The following is a 21,018-nucleotide window of genomic DNA, read 5'->3' on the forward strand; positions in this document are numbered from 1 at the left end:
CCCTGCTGCATTGAGTCGCCCCTACACGTCTTGTATATATGTATATATATATGTCCTACTAACACACTAAATGCACTGTCTTGTCCTTTACACCAACAGACTCAGTTATTTACGTTCCGTAGTGTCCCCTCCTTTAGTTGCCCTTGTTTTTATTTGTACCGGTCACTTGTTTTGTAATTAACAACATGTGCAGCTGCTAGTAATCCAATGTAATTTGGGCTCAGCAGTACTTAAGATGATGATGATGACTTCTATATGATTTGTCTGGTGCCGAATGGCACACCTGTACTGCTATTTCTGTTGCAGAAAGATATTCATAGTAAAACTACCCTCCCTGTCCTTGGTGCTGAATGGCATTCATGCTAACAATGCCAACCCTGTCGCTGGTGCTGTATGTTACACTTATACTGCTATCTCTATTGCAGAATGATGTTGAAACTAAAAGTGCCCTCCCTGTCCTTGGTGCTAAATGACGTTCACACTAACAATACTGGCGCTGAATGCCATCCACACTAATAATGCCATTCCTGTCCCTGGTACTAAATGACAAAACTATACTGCTATCTCTGCTGCAGAATGGTAGTCATAGTAAAAGTGCCCTCCCTGTCCTTGGTGCTGAATACTTTGGTGCTGAATGGTATTCACACTAACAATGCCATCCTTGTGCTGAATGACACACACTGCTATCTCTATTGCAGAATGATATTGAAACTATAACAGCAATACTCGCATCCAAGCAATTTCTTCTTGCAACCGTTGGAATTGCATGTATGAACTGACTACACATTTATAAATTAGATATGTTGCAAAAGTGGTGTTTCTAGCTAAGATCGACGTCGTCAGCCACGCGATGCACCAGATAATTGACAAGGCTCTTTCCGAGCAAGCAGACGAGAGATGAAGACGCGTCGACGTCCTATACCTTATTAAAGAAACGTACGGACGGTGACCAGAGTATGTTGTCTTTCTATTCAGGCCTTCTTTATTTGTACAGCTGGTATAACCGCCCTTCGGCATAAAACACCAGCTTCTGTATCTGTATAGCCGGTATAACCGCCCTTCGGCGTAACACACCAGCTTCTGTATCAGTATAGCCGGTATAACCGCCCTTCGGCGTAACACACAAGCTTCTGTATCAGTATAGCCGGTATAACCGCCCTTCGGCGTAACACACAAGCTTCTGTATCTGTATAGCCGGTATAACCGCCCTTCGGCGTAACACACAAGCTTCTGTATCTGTATAGCCGGTATAACCGCCCTTCGGCGTACGCGTAACACACAAGCTTCTGTATCAGTATAGCCGGTATAACCGCCCTTCGGCGTAACACACAGGCTTCTGTATCTGTATAGCCGGTATAACCGCCCTTCGGCGTAACACACCAGTCTTGCGTTTATGGAGCTTGCTTCAATGTTCTGGCATGTTGAGAAAAATCGGAATTTTGTGTGTGTGGCTGCGTATGACGGAAAATTTGCAATGTACAATTTGAAGAAACGAGGGCACATAGTCATAGAACTGGGCCCTTCGCTACATATATTCATGCAATTCTCAGATTGGAGTCAATTGAGACAACAGTGAGTACACATCCAGGTCAACAATCCCACTATATTAAAGATTTTTGACTAGACGCTTGTTTTTCGTTCATGTTTGTCTCTAATTTCGTTCGCTAGAGCTACAGGTGCTTTAAAGTCTCAGCGTAGGTGTAAAGCAGTAATTATAAGCTTCTAGGGCATCAGAGGATTTCCTGTACCGGTAACGTAAGCTACCGTGTGCTTTACCTACCTGATTAATCCGTCCACGACATCAAGCTCCCGCCAGATATGTAGGACACGGTTTGGCAGAGCAGACATTGTCATCATGGCGGATGGGCAACAACAACAACAGCCCCAAGCACAAGGAATGGAAGGTAGCGTTTTTGTAGGATTCCGAAACATTTTTCATGTTTAAAAGTACTACACGGGTTCTCTGCCTGTGGTTATTGTCGGTGTGAAATTTGTATCCTCACGCTTGATGCCATAGCGGTACACGTGTGATGGTAAGTCGGCTTTCCTGGAATAGAGAATCAATTATGCAACTTTCCAACGAAAGGGAGTTTTCTTTCCCGGAAAATTCTGATTCGTCATGGTCGTCATATTTTGACGATTCTTTTTGTAGACCAATGTGGAAACCTTTACTTACTCTATCTACAGCGTACTTCATAACAAGAGGAGAGCTCTGAGATATATCTCGTTCTGTTTTGATAACATTGCTACAATCAAGACTTTGCATTTGGATTTGATTTATTAAAACTTAGCAGCTGGTCGCTTCGTGTAAAGTATCACATTGGGATGGTGATAAGAGATTATTACACCATATTTTGTAAGCACATTTACATTTTGTTTCATTCGTTTGCATCCGATTTTAAGATTCAACGTTTCTGAGAAAAGACTCGAGGGTCGCACTTATTTGGGATTGTTTCTCTCCAGTTCCCACTCCCATACAGCAGTCCCAGGCAGATTGGCTGTCACTTGCGGACGCCGCTGCGAACATACCAAACACGATGTACGTCTCCAGCTCTAGAGCAGGTAAGTCACTTTGCAGTTTATATTATCGAATTTCTATTGCAGTATTGCTTTGCTTCTGTCCCCAGGCTACTTTTTATTCATTTATTTTCAGCTTTGTTTCAATACAGTAAACAGGAGTAGCAGCAGGATACATTCATTTTCATGACTTCTGTCCAACTTAGTGCATAAAGTGTGTCGTTATCACGATACAAATCCATCACGACACAGCTAAGAACCTTTGCAATTTTGCTGTGGTTTTGGAAAACAGAGCTATATGGAAGGCTTTTTTTTATTCCAACATTTAATCACCAGACGTGGTGACGACACACTCAAGTTATTTTTCAACTTATATTAATGCCGCCACCAACACAGGGGACAAATACATGACAGGACAATACTCATTTACACCTGAGCTAAGTGAGGAAAGCCGTGTAAAGTGCCTTTCCCAAGGGCACAAAATCGGTGGCATATCAGGACTCGAACCCGGGACTCTAAGTTCCGAGTCGCGCACTCTGCCGCTACTATTTGCGATGTCACTGCCATTTTTTTAAAAATCCACATGTAACAAGTTAGATATATCCGCGTTTGACACTTATTTGATGTTACTGGTATGTAGTCTTGGTGTCACATTTCCTCTTATGCATGCAGACCAAAATTGAAATAGATGAATATTTTTGGTCAACAGACAATATAAACGTGGGTACTGAGAAGACGAAGAGTTTTTGCGTGGAGAACAAACTCTGGCAGATCACAGGCCTTGTGTTTGCAGTGGTAATCGTCATACTGTTGTCCTTCTTTGCAGGCAAGTTTCTTTCGTTCCTTCAGACTTATCAGATAATGACATGAATATTGCACAAAAAGGTTGGATTTAGCAATGATAGTAAATACAATTAATGTTTACATTTGCAGTCGAGGACTTCACATTTACAATTGTAGTAACGTTAACGTTATATACAATCTTTTGTTCTTTCATACAGTGAGAGTCTCTACTTTAACTGAGGAGGTGGTGAGGCTCCGAGCGTGGAAGGGGGAGATTCAGCTTCGAGTTGTCGAGATGGAAAGTAAGCATTAAACCTGCATCTTAAAGTGCACAAACATACATTTTTTCCCGGTGAAAAGTTGTTTTTAAACTGGAAGGCAGCCCGACATGTCTGAAACAATGGAACGATCCTAATCGAACGCATCGAACACGTATCGAACCCTCGACATATTCTATTTCGAAGGAGGAGTTCGAAATAGAATATGTCGGGGGTTCGATGTGTTCGATCCGGATCGGTCTATTAAGATGCCAACAGGGGAGCTGCCGCCCTAGCAGGAATGGTAGTAAAGTACAGTTTGAAGGTTAGAACTGGCGGGAACTGCTATGATTGTCCCATGTTCTGATTGATTTTTTGATTGACTGTACTGTCTCTGTCCTTGGTGCTGAATGAAATTCACACCAACACTGCCATGTACTGTATATGTATGTGCTGATACAAATGGTAGTATATGTATATGTATGTGTTCTGGTACAATTGGTGTATAACGGTATGTATTATGTATGTGCTGGTACTACTTGGTAAATATGTATAATATATATATATGCTGATACAAATTGTCGCATCCAGACTATTTCATGTACATGTAAATAGGTTCACCATACTGTTCAGCGACTTATTCGAATTTTTCCAACATTTGACATGTTTTAAACGATTGTTATGCTTTACGCTATGATCTCTTAAATTTAATTTTTTTCCCAGGAACGTGTGATTTACCTGGCCAATCTGGCCCTGCCGGGCCTCCTGGGCCTCCGGGAGAAAAGGGACCAGCTGGGACAGGGTCTGTCGGGCCCCCTGGACCGCCTGGTGAAAGGGGGCCCATTGGGCCTCCAGGGCCGGTTGGCCCACCTGGACCCCCTGGTTTACCGGGGTCGATAGATCCTCCTGAAATAAAGCCTGAAGCTGTGCGCTGCGAGTTCAACACAACAAGTGAGGCACCCATCATAACATTTTGTGCAAAGGTTTTGTTTATTTGTATGCTTGTTTGTTTGTTTGTTTGTTTGTTTGTTTGCCATAGCGTTAAATTATTTATGTTGTTTATTCGTGAAATACCAAAATTGGTCTGCTGATGCCTGCTGGCCGCTTTTTTTAGAGTCATGTTAGAGGCCAGGGTCAGACATAATACAGGTAGCATGATTGAAGTCCTGAAAAATCCATAAACATATAGTCATAAAATAATCAATAGACATCTGCCGTACGCTTCAGCACAGAATTTATCATACAAAATCAAGTTTAACTTATTTATTTTCGTTCGTCTAGTTTCTATTTTCATAAAAGAAAGCATTGTAAAGTTAGCCCTTGAAGGGGCACCAAGCAAGTACAAAACAATGTATAACCATTTTTTTTTATTCCAACATTACATGACTAGACGTGGTGACAGCACACTCAAGATATATCAACTTGTATTAATGCCGCCACCAACACAGGGGACAATACAATACAATACAATACTCATTTTCACCTGAGTGAAGTGAGGAAAGTCGTGTAAAGTGCCTTTCCCAAGGGCACAAGATCGGTGGCATGTCAGGACTCGAACCAGGGACCTCTTGGTTCCGAGTCGACCGCTCTGCCGCTATGCCACACGATTCCACGTTGACACCTGTTACGTTTTCTTTCTGCAGCATCTTGCCCGGAAGGTTACAAAAAGTGGCGTAAAATCTGCTTCAAGGCGTACAACAACCGTGCAACTTTTACCGAAGCGGCGGCGACCTGTCGCCAGGACGGCGGCACCCTGGCCATGCCCCGAGACGCCGAGACCAACGCCTACCTCACCTCGGTACACAAGGCCATGGCCGTCTACTCCGGTTTGTTTTTGTTATTTGGATTTTCCACAAATTGAAGGGGGGGGGGGCAAAACTCCCTATGTACCTTTACAGGTTGCACGGAGCCATAGCCGCCTACTCAGGTCTGTTTTATTCTTATTTTTTATTTAGTTTTTTAGTCTTCGGACACCTGGGTGGCCTAGTTCAATTTTGACAATTTGATTTTCAATAGGGCCCAGTACAAAATACAATAAAATCAAAGATACAGATAGAAACAAAGACCGATATAAACAAATCAGAATCGTTATCCTTATCTATTCTTGTCATTTCAGGCATCAAAGGCCCATATGCTTACATAACATTAAAAACAGAGGTTATATTCTTACATTACATGAAAAACAGAGAAGCATATATACAGCGATCAATGAGTAAAAAACAGTGAGATTTTGGATTTTACACAAAGTGAAAGGGAAGGCAAAATAGGTGCATACGCAACTTTACAGGTTGCACTTCCCATACAAAATCTCCACAACAAAATATACACAGTCAAAGGCCAGTCTTAGAGATTTTCTACTTTATGACAATTATGTACCATGAAATTATGTATTATGTATAATGTATTTGATAGTTTGGGATGGAATGCGCTGTGCCTGTGTACTTAAGCGAGGGGAATTGATGTGACATTATATTGAACCGAAAATCATCGATATACGATGTTAAGATGTTCACTTTGCACTGAGAAAAAAAGCAATATATTTGTATAGGTTTCTGGATCGGCCTGTCCGATCAAAATGAAGAAGGGGTCTTCGAGTGGGTGGACGGCACGGCGCTTGGAGAGTACAGCTCCTGGGTTCCGGGTGAACCGAACGAGTACGGAGAACACAAGGACTGCGTTCTGCACATGGGGAGGGGCACGTGGAATGACGAGCCCTGCCGCATCCCTGCGCGATTCATCTGCGAAGTCATTCCAGGTGCGTATTACTGAGGATATATATGCCCTTGATAGAGCTGGCTGGAAGTACCTGACAGGGGAGCAAGGGCAAAACCTGGCCTGGGCATATAGGCAGGCAGGTATATGAATGAATGAATGAATGAATGAATGAATGAATGAATGAATGAATGAATGAATGAATGAATGAATGAATGAATGAATGAATGAATGAATGAATGAATGAATGAATGAATGAATGAATGAATGAATAAATAATACATATGGTACAGAGAGTCAAATCAAATCAAAAGGTAACATTGGTAGATACATATTTTATATTATTATGCATCTACTGATCATGACTACTCCAATAAGTAAAACGAAGGTAGCATAAGAGACAGAAAAATAAGGTCATGTGTTGTAGTCTCTACCAGGCTTCAGATGCGACTGGGAAGAGTAGAAACTTTACTCCTTTTGCGGACAAGCTCTGCTGGCTTGTCATTTGTCTATGTGACCACTTTCTACTCCTAGCCGCTTCTAAAGCCTGGTGGAGTATAAACATATTGCACAGCCGTTATTTTATACTGGCTGTGACTAGACTGGTTACCAAATCTATTATAGCTCCCGAGTCCTACAGCCTGCCTCTATTTGCGGAGAGACTGTAGGACTCGGGAGCTATAATAGGTTTGGTAACCAGGCTAGACAGTGACGTCATCAGGTACAGTTTTTTCTTTCTTTACGGTGTTCCATTTTGTTTCAGACGTTACCTGCACCAGGGCGGCGGACCAGACTCTCTCTGTCACTCCATGAATAGATTCATCGACATCGGATCGGAGGGTCACTTGAAAAAAGCGATATGTATATTCATATATACATAAAATACAGGGCCCCACTGAAAAGAAGTGTTACCACTTATAGTGAATTACCCTGGGTAAAATGACGAAAATAGAATAGAAAAAAAATAAATATTTGTCACGCCTCCTGTGTACATGTTGCATTTGTTTAGTTTTATTTGACTGGAGAACGTTTTAATACAATTAGTCTGAGACTTGTGGTTATGAGCTGCAGTGCTTATAATACTTTACTTTGGTTATGGTTTCAGTAAGATATCGATTCGACATAAAATTCAGAATCCACGACTACTTTTGTGAAGACAGTACTTTTAGATGCGTAAATATATTCATATAATGGTTAACAAAATGGCGCCCATGCAAAATTATATCTATGTATACTATTAAAATGAATGTGTGAGGAGGTATCATGGAACCAAATAAAGTATAATGATAAAAATACACGTCATGAACTCTTTTTCTCTCTAGTATTGTTCGCTGATCACTGAGGTAACTTAATGCTTACGCTTTTGACACATTTAACGGAAAAAAGAACATCTTTTTTACAGAAGCAGATAGAAATTAAAACAACAGTAACTCCTATTCGTAGTCGGCTGTTTTCAATATTAAGCAGCTGAAACGATTACGTGTTCATTTGATAAGTCTCGCCTACGCGAGATGTTTCATGTATGCAAATCTTGCGCAATCCGCGGCTGTTTGCTTTAATCTTTCATTTTTAATTCCATTCAGTCGAGGTAAACCTTCTTTGAGTCTTGCGCTATGCATGCACAAACAAGTTATTGTTATTTAGCACCTGCCCGGTGTAGGACGTGTTTTTGCTGTCCAGAAACCTGACAAGTGGCAGCATGTCGGGAGGGCAGCAGCAGTCCCAGACTGGGGACACAGAAGGTAATGTTTTTGTTTGTTTTTTGACATTCCTTAGCACAATGCTTTCCTCAACATAACTATTCACAGCTGGACCAAGAAGTCATGAGTTCGAATCCTAGCTGTTTCGCTGTATTATATACGTCATATGGGGGCCCGCAAGCCCTTTCCGTAGAGCGTAATCTGCCGTTTTAATTCTACGAAGAGCGTAGACGGACCGCTCTAATATATTTGCTTTGAGCGTATTCGGCGTTTTAATTCTACGTAATGCGTTATAGCCTATAAACTTATAGCCACTTGGAATTTATCGTAAAGCGTTTGGGTGTCGGGACCCCCCCCCCCCCTTGCAGGCCCTCTCATATGAGCGACACAGCCAGCCGGGATTCGAACGCATAACATCTGAGTCCAGCTGTGGACAGACTTTGAAGATCGAACAGAACTAGTTATTCCAAAAGCAAAAAGTCGTGGCGTGGCATCGGGTGGTGTAGTGGTTAGAGCAATGGACTATGAAGCGGGGAGACCCGGGTTCGATTCCGAGTTGTACCGGTACATGTCTGAACATGCGCCCCGACGTTGTGCCCTTGGGAAAGGCACTTTACACGACTTTCCTCGCTCCACCCAGGTGTGAATGGGTACCTAACTTCGGTTGGGGAAAGTCGTATTGAGGTCACCTTGTGGCGCCGAATGGCAGCCGCACAGACCCTTGCGACAGTTCCACAAAAATAATTGTGGAACAAATATGTGTATCCTGTGTATTATTTGATTGTTGTAATTGTTGTGATTTGTATTGATTATTCTGTGATACCCTGCATCAATTCAGCCGTATAAAGGCAGCGACTGCACGGGTACTGTTTGTACAATAAAAACCATTTATATTAAAAAGAATTGGGATGACCATAATTTTGTAATTTTTCCGCAGGCGCCACACCCAAGCAGCAGGACCAGACTGATTGGCGGTCCGTTGCGGACGCCGCTGCGAACATAGCAAACACGTTATACGTCTCTAGAGCAGGTAAAAAATAACTTTGCAGATTAATACGTTTCAAAACTCGTTGTTTTGCTTTCATGAATGTTTCTACTAGGCGTACAGCGATCGCTAAGCGCCCGTACAGTGACCAGAATAGGATTGTGTGACTCATGATTTCAATATTCATGATATGATGCAATAAAGGAAATATGATTTAAAAAGACAACAAAATACACAAGACGGCAAAAATTGTTTTATTGTTTTTTATCATTTTTATCTGCCAAATCTTTGGCCACTCGGCAGTTGAAGTAGAAAGGAGATGTTAGCGCTAGCTATGTATGTCCTTTGTAGTTACCCTAATGAGGCTAGAAGATCTGAGGTATGCAGCTTTTTTTTTTAGTTACATCAGCATTAAATGTTTATGTAAAACACGTAGTGGCGAGAGTAAACATAAATCTTCTTTGTCTTAACAGACGTCTACGCATACTATACGCCCGCAGATGTGAAGAAGTGTTGGCGCCTTCGCAACAAACTATGGCAGATCACAGGCCTTCTGTTCGCTTTGGCGATCGTCATTCTGTTGTCTTTCTTTTCCGGTAAGTTTCTTAAGTACTTGCCGAATAGCGCACGCATTATTCATAAGGAATATTTCGAGAATACGTTTACAAACTTTAATTGCAATGTTGTTGAGTTGCAAGGTTTAAAAACAATTACTTGAAAAACTTTAAAATGGCACAGAGTTATATGCATATAAGACATGTATAATAGAAATAAATTTAACTTGTTATTGTAGTGTTCACTCATTGCTGAAGTACATTGTACATGTTTTATCAGAAATTAATGCTTATGCTTAACATTTAAGAACAAAAATGATTATTTTAAAAGCAAAGAAAGATCAATACAACAGTAACTCCTTTGTACCCCACTGTTTTTAATATTAAGCAGCTGAAACGATTACGTGTTCCTTTGATAAGTCTCGCCTACGCGAGCTGTTCTCATGTTTGCAAATCGTGCAATCTGCTTGCCTACTTTCATCTTTTACTTATAATTTCATTTAGTCCATGTAAAACTGTAAAAAGAAATTACTTGAAAAAAACTTGATAATACTGGCACAGAGTTACATGCATAAGACGCCAATGACAATTTTTTTCTCTCCTATTATATAGGCAAAGCTGCCTATCAGTCTGCAGAAACGGCAAAGCAGCTCGAGGATATGAAGCAGCGACTAGCCGAGATGAAACGTTAGTATATAGCATCTCTATCATATCAGAGAACTGTTATACACTACTTTTATGTACTTTCGTAGTTGTGCAGTTGTGTGTATTTTAATCATATAACTCTTGTATGCTCATGTGTGCAAAGGAACCTAATGCTTACTTTCATCAATATTTATACATCCAATATATGTTTGTGATCCGTAAATAGTTTCATCAGGTTGGTAAACGAATGAATAGCACTGTTCTTTGATCACAACCATTTATTTTTACACGAACTGACGTTTTGATGACCGTCTGTAATCTTCATCAGGGCAATTCTGACTGGTTTACTGTGCACTAAGTAACATCTATCGTCGGTGCACAGTAAACCAGTCAGAATTGCCCAGATGAAGATGACAGACGGTCATCGAAACGTCGGCTATATATAGCGCTAGTGAAACATAAATGGTTGTTATCAAAGAACTTTGCTATTCATATGTTTGTAATGTTTCTAATTCAAATTCCTAATATTCTAATCTCCTGTAATACTGTGATCAAATCTATTTTCCAGAGACATGTGTTTCCTCCGGGCCTCCTGGGCCACCTGGCCCACCGGGAGAGAAGGGGGCCAGTGGCCCAATTGGTCCTCGTGGAGAAAATGGGCCCATTGGGCCAGTTGGCCCTGCGTCTGCTGGGCCTCCTGGCCCACCTGGCCCACCAGGAAAGAAGGGAGGCACTGGGCCACCTGGCCCTGTGTCTACCGGTCCTCCTGGGCCACCTGGCCCTCCAGGCAAAAATGCGGCCATTGGGCCAGTTGGCCCTGCGTCTGTCGGGCCTCCTGGGCCACCTGGCCGACCTGGAAAGAAGGGGGCCACTGGACCAGTTGGCCCCGCATCTGCTGGGCCTCCTGGCCGTCCAGGAGAGAAGGGAGCTACTGGGCTAACTGGTCCTCGGGGACCAAAGGGATCCCCTGGCTTCCAAGGGCCACCCGGACGCCCGGGACAAAAGGGTGAAATGGGACCAACTGGCCGTGGGCCTCGAGGGCCAACGCCATGCTGCGGCAGTGGAGGTTTGGAATCAATTTTTCTTAATTGACTAAGCACAGATTGACATGACATTTGGCTGTTTTATGACTCACCTTTCTACTTAGTTACTGTTGTTTTTTTGTCTTATTCCATTTGATGCATTTTTAGGGCCCAAATAGGAGATAAACACTTACACAAACAAGTAATCACAAACATACCTTTAACTAAGAAGCTATTCATATTGTATATAGGACGTAATTCGGGCTAACCAGGTTTGCGAGTTCCTTTCTTAATACACTTGAACTTCAAACTTGATTATGTTGGTGCTGGAATAGGAACCATCTTAATATCGTTTTCCTTCTCCTTAAAACTGTTTTAACACAATACATTTTCCCTCAGCTTGTCCCAAAGGTTATAAGAAGTTCCGTGAAACCTGCTACAAGGCTTTCCTCACTCCTGCCAGCTTCGACGGAGCGAGCGAGATCTGTCGTCGAGATGGCGGCACCCTCGCCATGCCCAAAGACGCTGAGACCAACGCTTTCGTGGATTCCCTGCATAAGGCGACTGGCTCTAAAGCTTTTTTCAGGTTCGGCCTCTCCGATCGGCGCAAGGAAGGAGCGTTTGAGTGGGTGGACGGCACTCCCCTTCGGGGGTTCACCTCGTGGTCTCCGGGAGAGCCAGCCAAGAATAACTGGGGTCAAAACTGCGTTCATTACTACGGAAAAGGCAACTGGAACGACGAAATGTGCGATTTCCAAGTTAACTTCATTTGCCAAGTTACCCCAGGTACCATAAGCCAAAGATCATTTGAACAAATCTAAAAGAATCACTTCATTCTAGAATGACTGTATTCTTTCACGTTTAAAGGCAATGTTTCAACCATTGTTCCCACGAGGACTATATCAGTCAGGACATGCATACACATTTCATTGACGGCGACTTTGTTGTTTCTGTTACAGGGCGTACCTAGGGAACATGGCTGAGCGCTCACCGCCGCTGTTCTCCGATGATTCTCAGACTGTAAAGCTGGACTTGAAGGTAGAATACTTAGCAATGACACGCCTAAGTTGACTAACTATCAATATGAGTGTCTATATTACTTAAACTGTGTTCCAACATATCATTTTGTAACCATGGGAGATAGGCCGCTGAACTTTTGTTTTTGAAATCGCCGTACATGTTACTTTGTACTTTAACAACTTCATATGTGTGGCGTCGTGTGGTGTAGTGGTACATCACTGGACTATGAAACGGGGAGACCCGGGTTCGATTCCGGGTCGTACCCGAACAAGTCCGAACATGCGCCCCGACGTTGTACCCTTGGGAAAGGTACTTTACACGACTTTCCTCACTTCACTCAGGTGAAAATGAGTACCTAGCTTCGGCTAGGGACGTCCCTCGGATAGGACGTTAAATGGAGGTCCCGTGTTTGGGGGAGCCACAACCCACGCACGTTAAAGAACCCACCACACTTATCGAAAAGAGTAGGGGACCTTCCCGGTGTGAGTGGTTCAAACATTACAGTCTGGTCTCAGGTTTGACATCTTTGAAAAGGTGATAGTCACCTGTTATGTCAATCCTTCCACAAATGTGGTAAATCGTCATAAAATAAAAAAATAAAAATAAAACATAAATGTTATGAATAATCAAGTGCACTTAAAGGATTTTCCTGTCAACTAGTTTCTTCAATCGAAATGCTCATTAGCATGAAATAATAAAACCCTTTGTGATAGTGATAATGCAATAGTAATGTAAATGACGGAAGGAGGCCGATGATGATGAATGTAAATGTAATAGTAAAATATCATTAACAATGAGTACAAATTTGGTACAAATTTATGGAATTTTGTAGGAGGTTTGTCCTATTCTAAAAGTACATTGTAAATTGATGGTTGAAACCGGGTGCATAATGCATATGCTCCTCTATTAGCCATAGCCATTTGCAAATTCTGAGCAAGATAAATGCACCACTTGTACATGTGCATTTTATCCAACAATTCATTATAATTCATGTAAATATTCTGAAACCTTAGGGGCTGTGTTTGAGGCAGATTGTGGCCCACTTCTTTGAAATACAAAATGTCTAAATTCATAACAAGCAACAATGTGGATATTCTTAGAATTGAAATGAGAAAGGGAATTGTAATGTAGAATGAATTGTTGTATACTTCAGTGACTAGTGAGTTTGAATTCTTTTAATTGGAAGCCACGTTTTTCTGTAAGAAGAAGTATTAAAAAACTCAAATAACAAATCCTTAACTACTATAATCACTATATTAACTCTAATATATTAAGTACTATTACTATTAATAATAATATTACTATATTATTATAATTACTATATAATTACACAACGATGTTTCAGATGCAATATCAGTGCACCAGAAAATATGTGCAAAAGGGAGTTGGAACAAATAAAGGAATTTCGATTGGATGTTTTTCGTTGAGTAGTTCCTTCATTCTGACTGGCTGGCTGATTTTCAATAGAGTCCAATATAAATACTTACTGTGTCATCACCACATGTTTTGATTACATGGAATAAAAACATGCTTAATAAGATACACCTAAATCTGACCTCCCGTGACTCACGTCGAAAGCGGGCACTTTAGGCCATGTTGATTTGATTATATGGATGACATCCTCCGGGAGCCCCAAAACTGATGCGCGCGTGCGAATTAAAAAAAGTTTTGAAAAAAAAAAGTTCTTTTCATTATGAAATCTACGTGGTCATGAGGGTTGAGCAAATGGCACAGAATGTGGTTTGGCGAATAATCTAGTCTTCAAGTTCATTTCTTTACAATTTCGTCTTTTTTCGTTTGATTTTGGCATTCTACGACATTGGTATAGTTTTTATTAATTTTTTTTTTTGTAACTTATGGTATATTTTTGCTCATTTTGCAACTGTTTTGTACGATTTACAGTATGGTTGAAAACTTTTTTTTTTAACGGCCGAAAATTCATGCGCGCGCGGATGTCATCCATATAATCAAATCATCAAAATCAAAATCAACGTTACTTTGCAGCGTACAGATTGCATTTGTTAATTCGTATTTGTCTGGAGAACGTTTCAACACACTCAGCCTGAGACTTGTAGATATGAGTGCGTATTCCTATAATACTGTCTTCTGTTGTGGTTTTAGTAAAATATCAATTCAACAAAACATTCAGAAGCCATGTTTAGTTGTAAGAAGACAATACTCTACGTTTCCTTTGATAAGATATACCGTAAGTCAGAATTTTGCCTGTTGCCGGACAATATCTTTTCCTACATAACATTTGACGGACATGTTTTCATTGTATGGGCATTAGAGATTATGTAAATATACCCAGCGCTTGGATGTGTGCGTGGCCCAACCCTCGTCATGTTTCACTCGGCAGGTGATCGTGAGGACACCTGATCCGAGGTTACCCGTAGGAGGTCCCGAAATCCAGTAATCCCCCTTTGTTTATCCAAGGACATTCTATCATGAGGACAGCCTCTTGGTTTGTCTTAGACTGAGGCGACAGCATGTATCCTAAGTAATGAACTACTCTAAACACGTCAAAACATGCTTCACAAAAGTTTTAGTGCACTGTGCATTCAAAGAGGAAAGCAAGTACAGAATCAACTAATAACTAAGAAACAGGAAGGTCAGAAAACGGGGAAGTTGAAATATCGATCAGGCTAATGCATTGACTCTGTATATAGCTTAATCTCCTAAGCTTATGAAGGCACTCACGTGGTACGCTTAGGGGTTTAATTTCACGTGTGTGTGAAAATGAGATCTTGTTCTTATTGGGTGTGGCCGATTGTCTAATACGGTTGTCTTGACGATACCATATGGGGTATAGGAGTTGCACATGATCGTAGCTTGTTGCTGTAACTCTCCATCTAATGCCGTGCCGTTTCGTTGGCCCATTGGGGGTCTGTGTCCATGCACCTGTATCTGTATACCCTGTGTAACTGCCCTTCTACGTAACACGCCAGCTTCGCAGGCACGCGGAGTGGCAGTAACTGTATAGCCGGTATAACCGCCCTTCGGCGTAACACACCAGCTTCTGTATCTGTATAGCCGGTATAGCCGCCCTTCGTAACACACCAGCTTCGCAGGCACGCGGCGTGGCGGCAGCTGGCTATATTACACCAAACTTGCAGGTGAGTCTATAAACCCGATTAATTATATTGCATGGCCCGCCGTTGTTTTTAGCGGTCCAGTGGGAATACACATGCTATACTGAATAATTGATCATCACAAATAGATAAATAAGTTCCTGGCATGGTTCTCTCCTCAGCTACAGATCATACAGGTGGTGTAGCCTCTACCAGGCTTCGGGAGGCGGATGGAAAGAGTATAAATTGCACAGATAGATAGATAACATGTCAGATGAGTTGGTACGCTAGTGAGTACAATTTTAATAATACCGCACCCTGGTAACTATACTCTCCAGCTGACCAACTCAAACTGTCCTAGAATGTTATTTATTTATTTTTTATTTTTTTTATTTATTTTATTTATTTATCCAGGATATACATGTCGCCTGTATGGCGGTTTTCAAAGATTCCTGGGGGGATAACCCCAACATAAAATTACATTACATAATAATTAAGATAAAAGAAGAACTAACACAGGTCAATTAAAATAGATAAACTCATCGTGAACAAAACGAAAATCGTAGCTAACTCATTATACAACCAAAATGAAACAAGGCAGCATAGAAGCAATCATAATCATTCAGTTATCAAATCATAATGATAGGTCAAAAGGTTTGTCAACCAAAAGTAGATAATTAACCAAAAGTGGAGTTAGCTAATCAAAGTAACGAAATATGATTAATCAAATCAAATCAAATAATATAGAAGTAACGTAACTCTATATAGAGAAGTAACGTTATCTCTACATTTGGCCAATTTCTACTCTTTCCAGCTGCCTCCCGAAGCCTAAAGCTAATGGATGTTAATGGTCGCGGTTTTGAGTTTGAGTTTGAGTTTATTTAGATCCACAATTAGCTTAACAATTCATATTGCAGCTATTCTTCCTGTGGTCAATTAACATATACACCTGACACACATAAAATAACTTATACAGACATAAACATGTACAGAAACTCCACAAAAACACCAAGTGACAGAAACAAAGCTAGCTTACATGACCGCCATATATCTAAAATACCTATTTTACATTTCTCCAAAAGTTATTGCACATTGTTCCATGCCTCTACAATTTCATAGTGTTCCAGGTGTGTGACATCCGATACAAAAAGCGTTTTCTCTGAGCATTTGTTCTAGGTTTGGGGAGACGGATAGTTTGTGACTTTGTTGATCTGGTTTGGTATCCATGTGACTGAAACGTGATCTGTTTATACAGGGAAACAGGCTGTCTGTTCTCCATCATTTTGCGAAAAGTCAAAAGGTCTTTCTGTTGAATCCTCTCTTTCACGGGCAACCACCCCAACATCTGCAGCAAAGCGTCCTTGCTTGTGGATCTGTTGCATCCGAGGGCAAGCCTCGCAGCTCTTTGCCCCCAGTGTGTCAGATTTTCCTGGCTAGCTTGGCCCTAGCTACTGTGGAAAAGGTAATATGAGACATTGGTCCTTTATGCATATACATGTACATGCACTGCCAGTGGGGTGAAAAGATGGTGTTTACTCGGTTGCTTTACCGACCCTATTGAAAAGCATTAGACCGTGGCAGTAACAGGAGAACGCTACCGTGGGTCTGAGGGTATAGAGAGGGCGGTTTGTCTTCATTTTTTTCAGACAAAACTAGACGACACGTTCTCGGTGAGGTAATGTCGTGAACCAGTTGTACCACAGTCGTGTTGTGTCTGCTGTGACAGGGAGAGAATTTAACACGTGAAAGGTAGGTTTGACTTTCATACTGTCGTTAGTCAGGTCACTTTTGTCGCAAGTTGTCGCACAGGTGTCGCAGTGTCTTCATCAGACACACAGTGACACAAACAACCACCGGTAATGACCTAGGCAGCTTTATCCGTAACAATCTAGCTGAACATGTGTATGACTCTCCCAAGAATGTACGTATGTTGCAATTAGCCTTCACCAGGCCTTTCTATGGGAATACAGATCGTAGAATTCGGCAAAAAAGCGAGTAAAATTGGCCAGGGGAGCCCGGCCACGGGGAGGTAGTTTCTTTCCCTCCGACTGCGGCCAGTCAAACCTAGTCTCCACCAGATTCCTTTTGCAGGATGATAAATAGCAGAAATTGGCATAAAAAGGCAATATCATGGGCAGAGGAGATGGAGATTCTATGGCGGCCATCTTCTCTGGCCAATGATATTCCCTTTCAGGCCAATTTCTACTATTAATCAGTCTGCAAAAGGAGTCTGGTGGGGACTATACAGCTTTTTAGCCCACAGCAAGAGAGCTGAACAAGTGCAAGACAATCTCAAGAATGTTGCCTCATGTTGAATCGAGCGTGAACTTTGTGAACGTTGCCTTTAGTTCCTCTATTTCCAAAGTTTTCGCTAGGAAGTCTCCACCCTTCCAAGTGTTGTTTTTCATCGATCGTGAGGAATGTCCAACTTTCTTTGTTCCGCGTTCAGAAAAACAACCATACGGTCTGACTATATTTTCGTCAGTCCAACCTCGTACTGTGTGTCAACGCCTTTGCCTTGCCCGTTGTTAGGGGTGATTTTCGGTCCCTTTGTATGATATTGACTTTATCATCGGACCAAAACAGTTGTGAAACCCATACACCTTGTACTTTGAACTTGCAGTACTTTGAACTTGGACCAGCAATGTCATGACGGGGAACAATGGGTACACCTAGCCTCCTTCGCAGACTTGTTGGACGGTTTCGTTGGGCAGCGGCAAAACTCTCTCCGGTGAAAATGAGTATTGTATTGTCCCCTGTGTTTGTAACCATTGGTTGGTTGGCTAATGGTTTAGCCTCCACAACATGCCAAAAACTGGGGGTTTGGGGGGTCTTCATGGTCTTTGGAAGCTTTTATGTACTACTTTCTGATTGCACATAGACAACATAGCCGGCTAATCAGAAAACAGCCGAAGACCACCAAACCCCCAGTTCTATAAGCCTGCTACGGAGGCTACTAATGTAAGAATGGTTTATTTAATGGTTACAGTCTGGCCAAAGGATAACTATATACCACACCTAGGCTTGGATCAGATGAGGAACCCTGTCTGGGTATAGTAAGTGAGTATTCTTCCACCTTTCTGTTCCTGTTCCTCTATTTTTATCTTTGGCAATCAACCATCGGATGAGATTTCGTTACGACCTTAGCTAGGGTCATTCTGGGTTAGTCGTATAGTACTATTACTCTCCAAGTAATACAAGTTCCTACAAGACACTAGCATTCCACAAGGATTGCTATAGGTATTCGTATTTCCCAAGGACTGTAAGAGACTGGAACGAGCTTCCGCAGGCCCTACCAGAAATCCCAGAGGCCGACAAGTTTAAGGAAACTGCTCTGCTACACTTGAGGAGTATTTAGAGCGCTGCGCCCCCCCCCCCCCCCTGCGTGTTTGACCCCAACCGAGGGGTGTTACGCAGTACCGTATCAAGATCAAGTAAAGGGTGTGGGCCCCGACGTATTTTTAAGCGTTTTAACGGCTTTCTACGATTTAATCAGTCTGCAAAGGAGTCTGCTGCATGGAGACAAAGTCTATGTATCCATGACGCTTCCCTTATTTGACAGCTCTAGAGCAGACAACAATAGAAATCAAAACAGTTCGGCTTACGTTAAGGTTGATTTAAATCGGGAAATGGGGACACAACTACTGAAAGAGATCGGTAGCAGCCAGCCTCGTTATATTTGTGAACGGCGTGTTTTCTTCCAGTCAGGCTGAACGGAGTAATTGGAGGGCACTTAGACCACTGTTTGAAGGGGTTTGTAAGAACATTGCCATATTGTGTACTGCACCTGTTTCCTTACCCCACTGCCAAAGTAGCAACGCTAGATTGTATTTGCCTAGTAACTTCATTTCCGAGGGAGTCAAGTGCGTGCTTTAATTCTTGCGGGAAAAATGGTATTTACAAAGCAGTGTAACAAGATTGGCAATGTTTGGTTAACACACAGTGAACCTCCTAAAACAGCCACTACCAGCTTTACCTGGCAAAACATCAATTGTAAGTCACTTTTCATACAGTGTACTAGTAGTATCTGTATTCCTGTGTGTGTGTGTGTGTGTGTGTGTGTGCATATGTGTGTGTGTATGTGTGTGTGTGTGTGTGTGTGTGTGTGTGTTGTGTATGTGTGTGTGTGTGTGTGTGTGTGTGTGTGTTTGTGTGTGTGTGTGTGTGTGTGTGTGTGTGTGTGTGTGTGTGTGTGTGTGTGTGTGTGTGTGTGTGTGTGTGTGTTTGTGTGTGTGTGTGTTTGTGTGTGTGTTTGTGTGTGTGTCTGCAAAGCACGGTATAGGTAGAGGCAGTGACGCCTACCATCATCAGTGTTGCCTGTTTTCAGTTTCACAGATTTTGAAAATCTATCCAGTTGCTTAAGTAACAGTTTTCCCATGTACGTTTCTCATGACCTGGATATGTCTAATTAATCTTCATCGACGTCGCCTTGTTTTAATTCTGAAAAGAGTACACCTTTGTAGACTGGACTGCATACTTAAAGAAGCATGTTTTCGTATTTTACAGGATAGCCGACAGCACCAGTCAACATGGTTCGCGTTAGGTTGAAGCTTATGGTGAAGACTATTTTCACCTTGTGCCTCGTAGGAGGATGTCTCAAAATCCTCACTCTAGATCTGAAGAGAAAGATTAAGAAAGCCTTTCCCAAGGTGTGCAAAAAGGACAACAGTACAGCGTCCAACTATACCGTTGACGGTAGCAATCCACATGACTACAAGTTTCTACTCAACAACCCGGAGAAATGTGCTGGGAGCGACGTGTTTCTTCTGATAATGGTGACGTCGGCGCCGAAGAACCATGCTCAAAGGTTCGCCATCAGGAGAACATGGGGGAACGAGAACAACATCGAAGGTGTCGTCATCAAAACGGTCTTTGCCGTCGGTATGGCGTCAAACGCTTCGAATCCCATCCAGGCCGACCTGGAGCAAGAAAACAGAGTCCACAAGGACCTCATCCAGGAAGACTTCGTGGACTCTTACCGAAACTTGACCCTCAAAACCGTCATGTGTCTTAAGTGGGCTTCAGAGTTCTGCCCCGGCGCCAAATTCGTCTTAAAGGCCGACGACGACACCTTTGTCAACATCTTCAACTTAGTAAGACATCTTGGACGTCTGAATGCCACGCAGGCAAAGAGATTCGTGACAGGGAGAGTGTATACAGGCGGGAAGCCTGTGAGGATAGCGCGCGACCCGACTGAGGAGCGGTGGTGCCTGGCACGGGAGGACTTCCCTAGAGAGACGTTCCCGCGCTACCCTGGCGGATACGCCTACGTCATTTCCGGCGACATCACTCGAATGGTATACGAAGTATCCCTAACCGTACAGTACTTGTTTATAGAAGACGTGTACTTGGGGCTATGCCTGGAGAAACTAGGGATTGAACCGGTGTACGAGGATGGGTTCGTGTTTTGGAGAGAAGCACACTCCTGTGATTTTGATAAAAACTTCAACATGGCGTCTCACAGGTTCAAAACTCCTGACGCCATGCTTGGGGCGTGGGAAGGTTTGCTCAGCAAGTGTAGAACGGTTAAACCCTTACTGGCGACCACCCCTACATTACGACCACCTGGCCATTGATATACATGTAGTTAAATCTGTAGTGACCGCGTCTACATAAGGACCACATGGTCATCGATATACAGTCAAACCTGTACTGGCGACCACCTGTACATAAGGACCACCTGACCATAGATATACTGTTAAACCTGTACTAGTGACCATCTCTACATAAAGACCACCTGGCCACTGATACA

At 42.3% G+C, this 21,018-nt stretch overlaps 3 protein-coding genes across 4 annotated transcripts; all 3 read left to right on the forward strand.

Annotated features, from left to right (window-relative positions):
- The first annotated feature begins 1,855 nt into the window (after positions 1-1,855).
- LOC109485689 (collectin-10-like) lies at positions 1,856-6,326 on the forward strand. Its single transcript, XM_019789355.1, has 4 exons — positions 1,856-1,904; positions 2,464-2,562; positions 5,216-5,383; positions 6,106-6,326. The coding sequence occupies exons 1-4, from the start codon at positions 1,856-1,858 to the stop codon at positions 6,324-6,326; spliced, it is 537 nt and encodes a 178-aa protein (XP_019644914.1).
- A 1,642-nt stretch (positions 6,327-7,968) lies between these two features.
- On the forward strand, positions 7,969-12,145 carry LOC109485690 (collectin-12-like). Its single transcript, XM_019789356.1, has 6 exons — positions 7,969-8,011; positions 8,907-8,999; positions 10,121-10,195; positions 10,722-11,219; positions 11,575-11,871; positions 12,135-12,145. The coding sequence occupies exons 1-6, from the start codon at positions 7,969-7,971 to the stop codon at positions 12,143-12,145; spliced, it is 1,017 nt and encodes a 338-aa protein (XP_019644915.1).
- Positions 12,146-15,263: 3,118 nt separating this feature from the next.
- Positions 15,264-20,908, forward strand: LOC109485808 (beta-1,3-galactosyltransferase 1-like). Of its 2 annotated transcripts, none has more exons than XM_019789488.1 (2): positions 15,264-15,311; positions 19,773-20,908. In XM_019789488.1, exon 2 carries the CDS (start codon positions 19,796-19,798, stop codon positions 20,840-20,842), a length of 1,047 nt encoding a protein of 348 aa, XP_019645047.1. In that variant the 5' UTR covers positions 15,264-15,311; positions 19,773-19,795; the 3' UTR covers positions 20,843-20,908. The 2 variants fall into 2 exon arrangements, with proteins under 2 accessions (XP_019645047.1, XP_019645048.1); XM_019789489.1 differs by lacking the exon at positions 15,264-15,311 and adding an exon at positions 16,704-16,728.
- The last annotated feature ends 110 nt before the right edge of the window (positions 20,909-21,018 follow it).

This window comes from Branchiostoma belcheri, unplaced genomic scaffold (assembly GCF_001625305.1).
Source record: "Branchiostoma belcheri isolate BF01 breed outbred unplaced genomic scaffold, Haploidv18h27 scaffold78, whole genome shotgun sequence".
NCBI classification, from domain to species: domain Eukaryota; kingdom Metazoa; phylum Chordata; class Leptocardii; order Amphioxiformes; family Branchiostomatidae; genus Branchiostoma; species Branchiostoma belcheri.

What these genes read in the sequence shown, in the direction of transcription:
- LOC109485808 (XM_019789488.1), top strand. Translation starts at nt 19,796, where the DNA reads ATGGTTCGCGTTAGGTTGAAGCTTATGGTGAAGACTATTTTCACCTTG.
- LOC109485690 (XM_019789356.1), top strand. Translation starts at nt 7,969, where the DNA reads ATGTCGGGAGGGCAGCAGCAGTCCCAGACTGGGGACACAGAAG. An exon ending in GTTATACGTCTCTAGAGCAG is followed by an intron (nt 9,000 to 10,120) that starts GTAAAAAATAAC and finishes CCTATTATATAG; the next exon opens with GCAAAGCTGCCTATCAGTCT. An exon ending in GCCATGCTGCGGCAGTGGAG is followed by an intron (nt 11,220 to 11,574) that starts GTTTGGAATCAA and finishes ATTTTCCCTCAG; the next exon opens with CTTGTCCCAAAGGTTATAAG.
- LOC109485689 (XM_019789355.1), top strand. Translation starts at nt 1,856, where the DNA reads ATGGCGGATGGGCAACAACAACAACAGCCCCAAGCACAAGGAATGGAA. An exon ending in CGTCTCCAGCTCTAGAGCAG is followed by an intron (nt 2,563 to 5,215) that starts GTAAGTCACTTT and finishes CTTGCCCGGAAG; the next exon opens with GTTACAAAAAGTGGCGTAAA. An exon ending in GGCCATGGCCGTCTACTCCG is followed by an intron (nt 5,384 to 6,105) that starts GTTTGTTTTTGT and finishes ATATTTGTATAG; the next exon opens with GTTTCTGGATCGGCCTGTCC.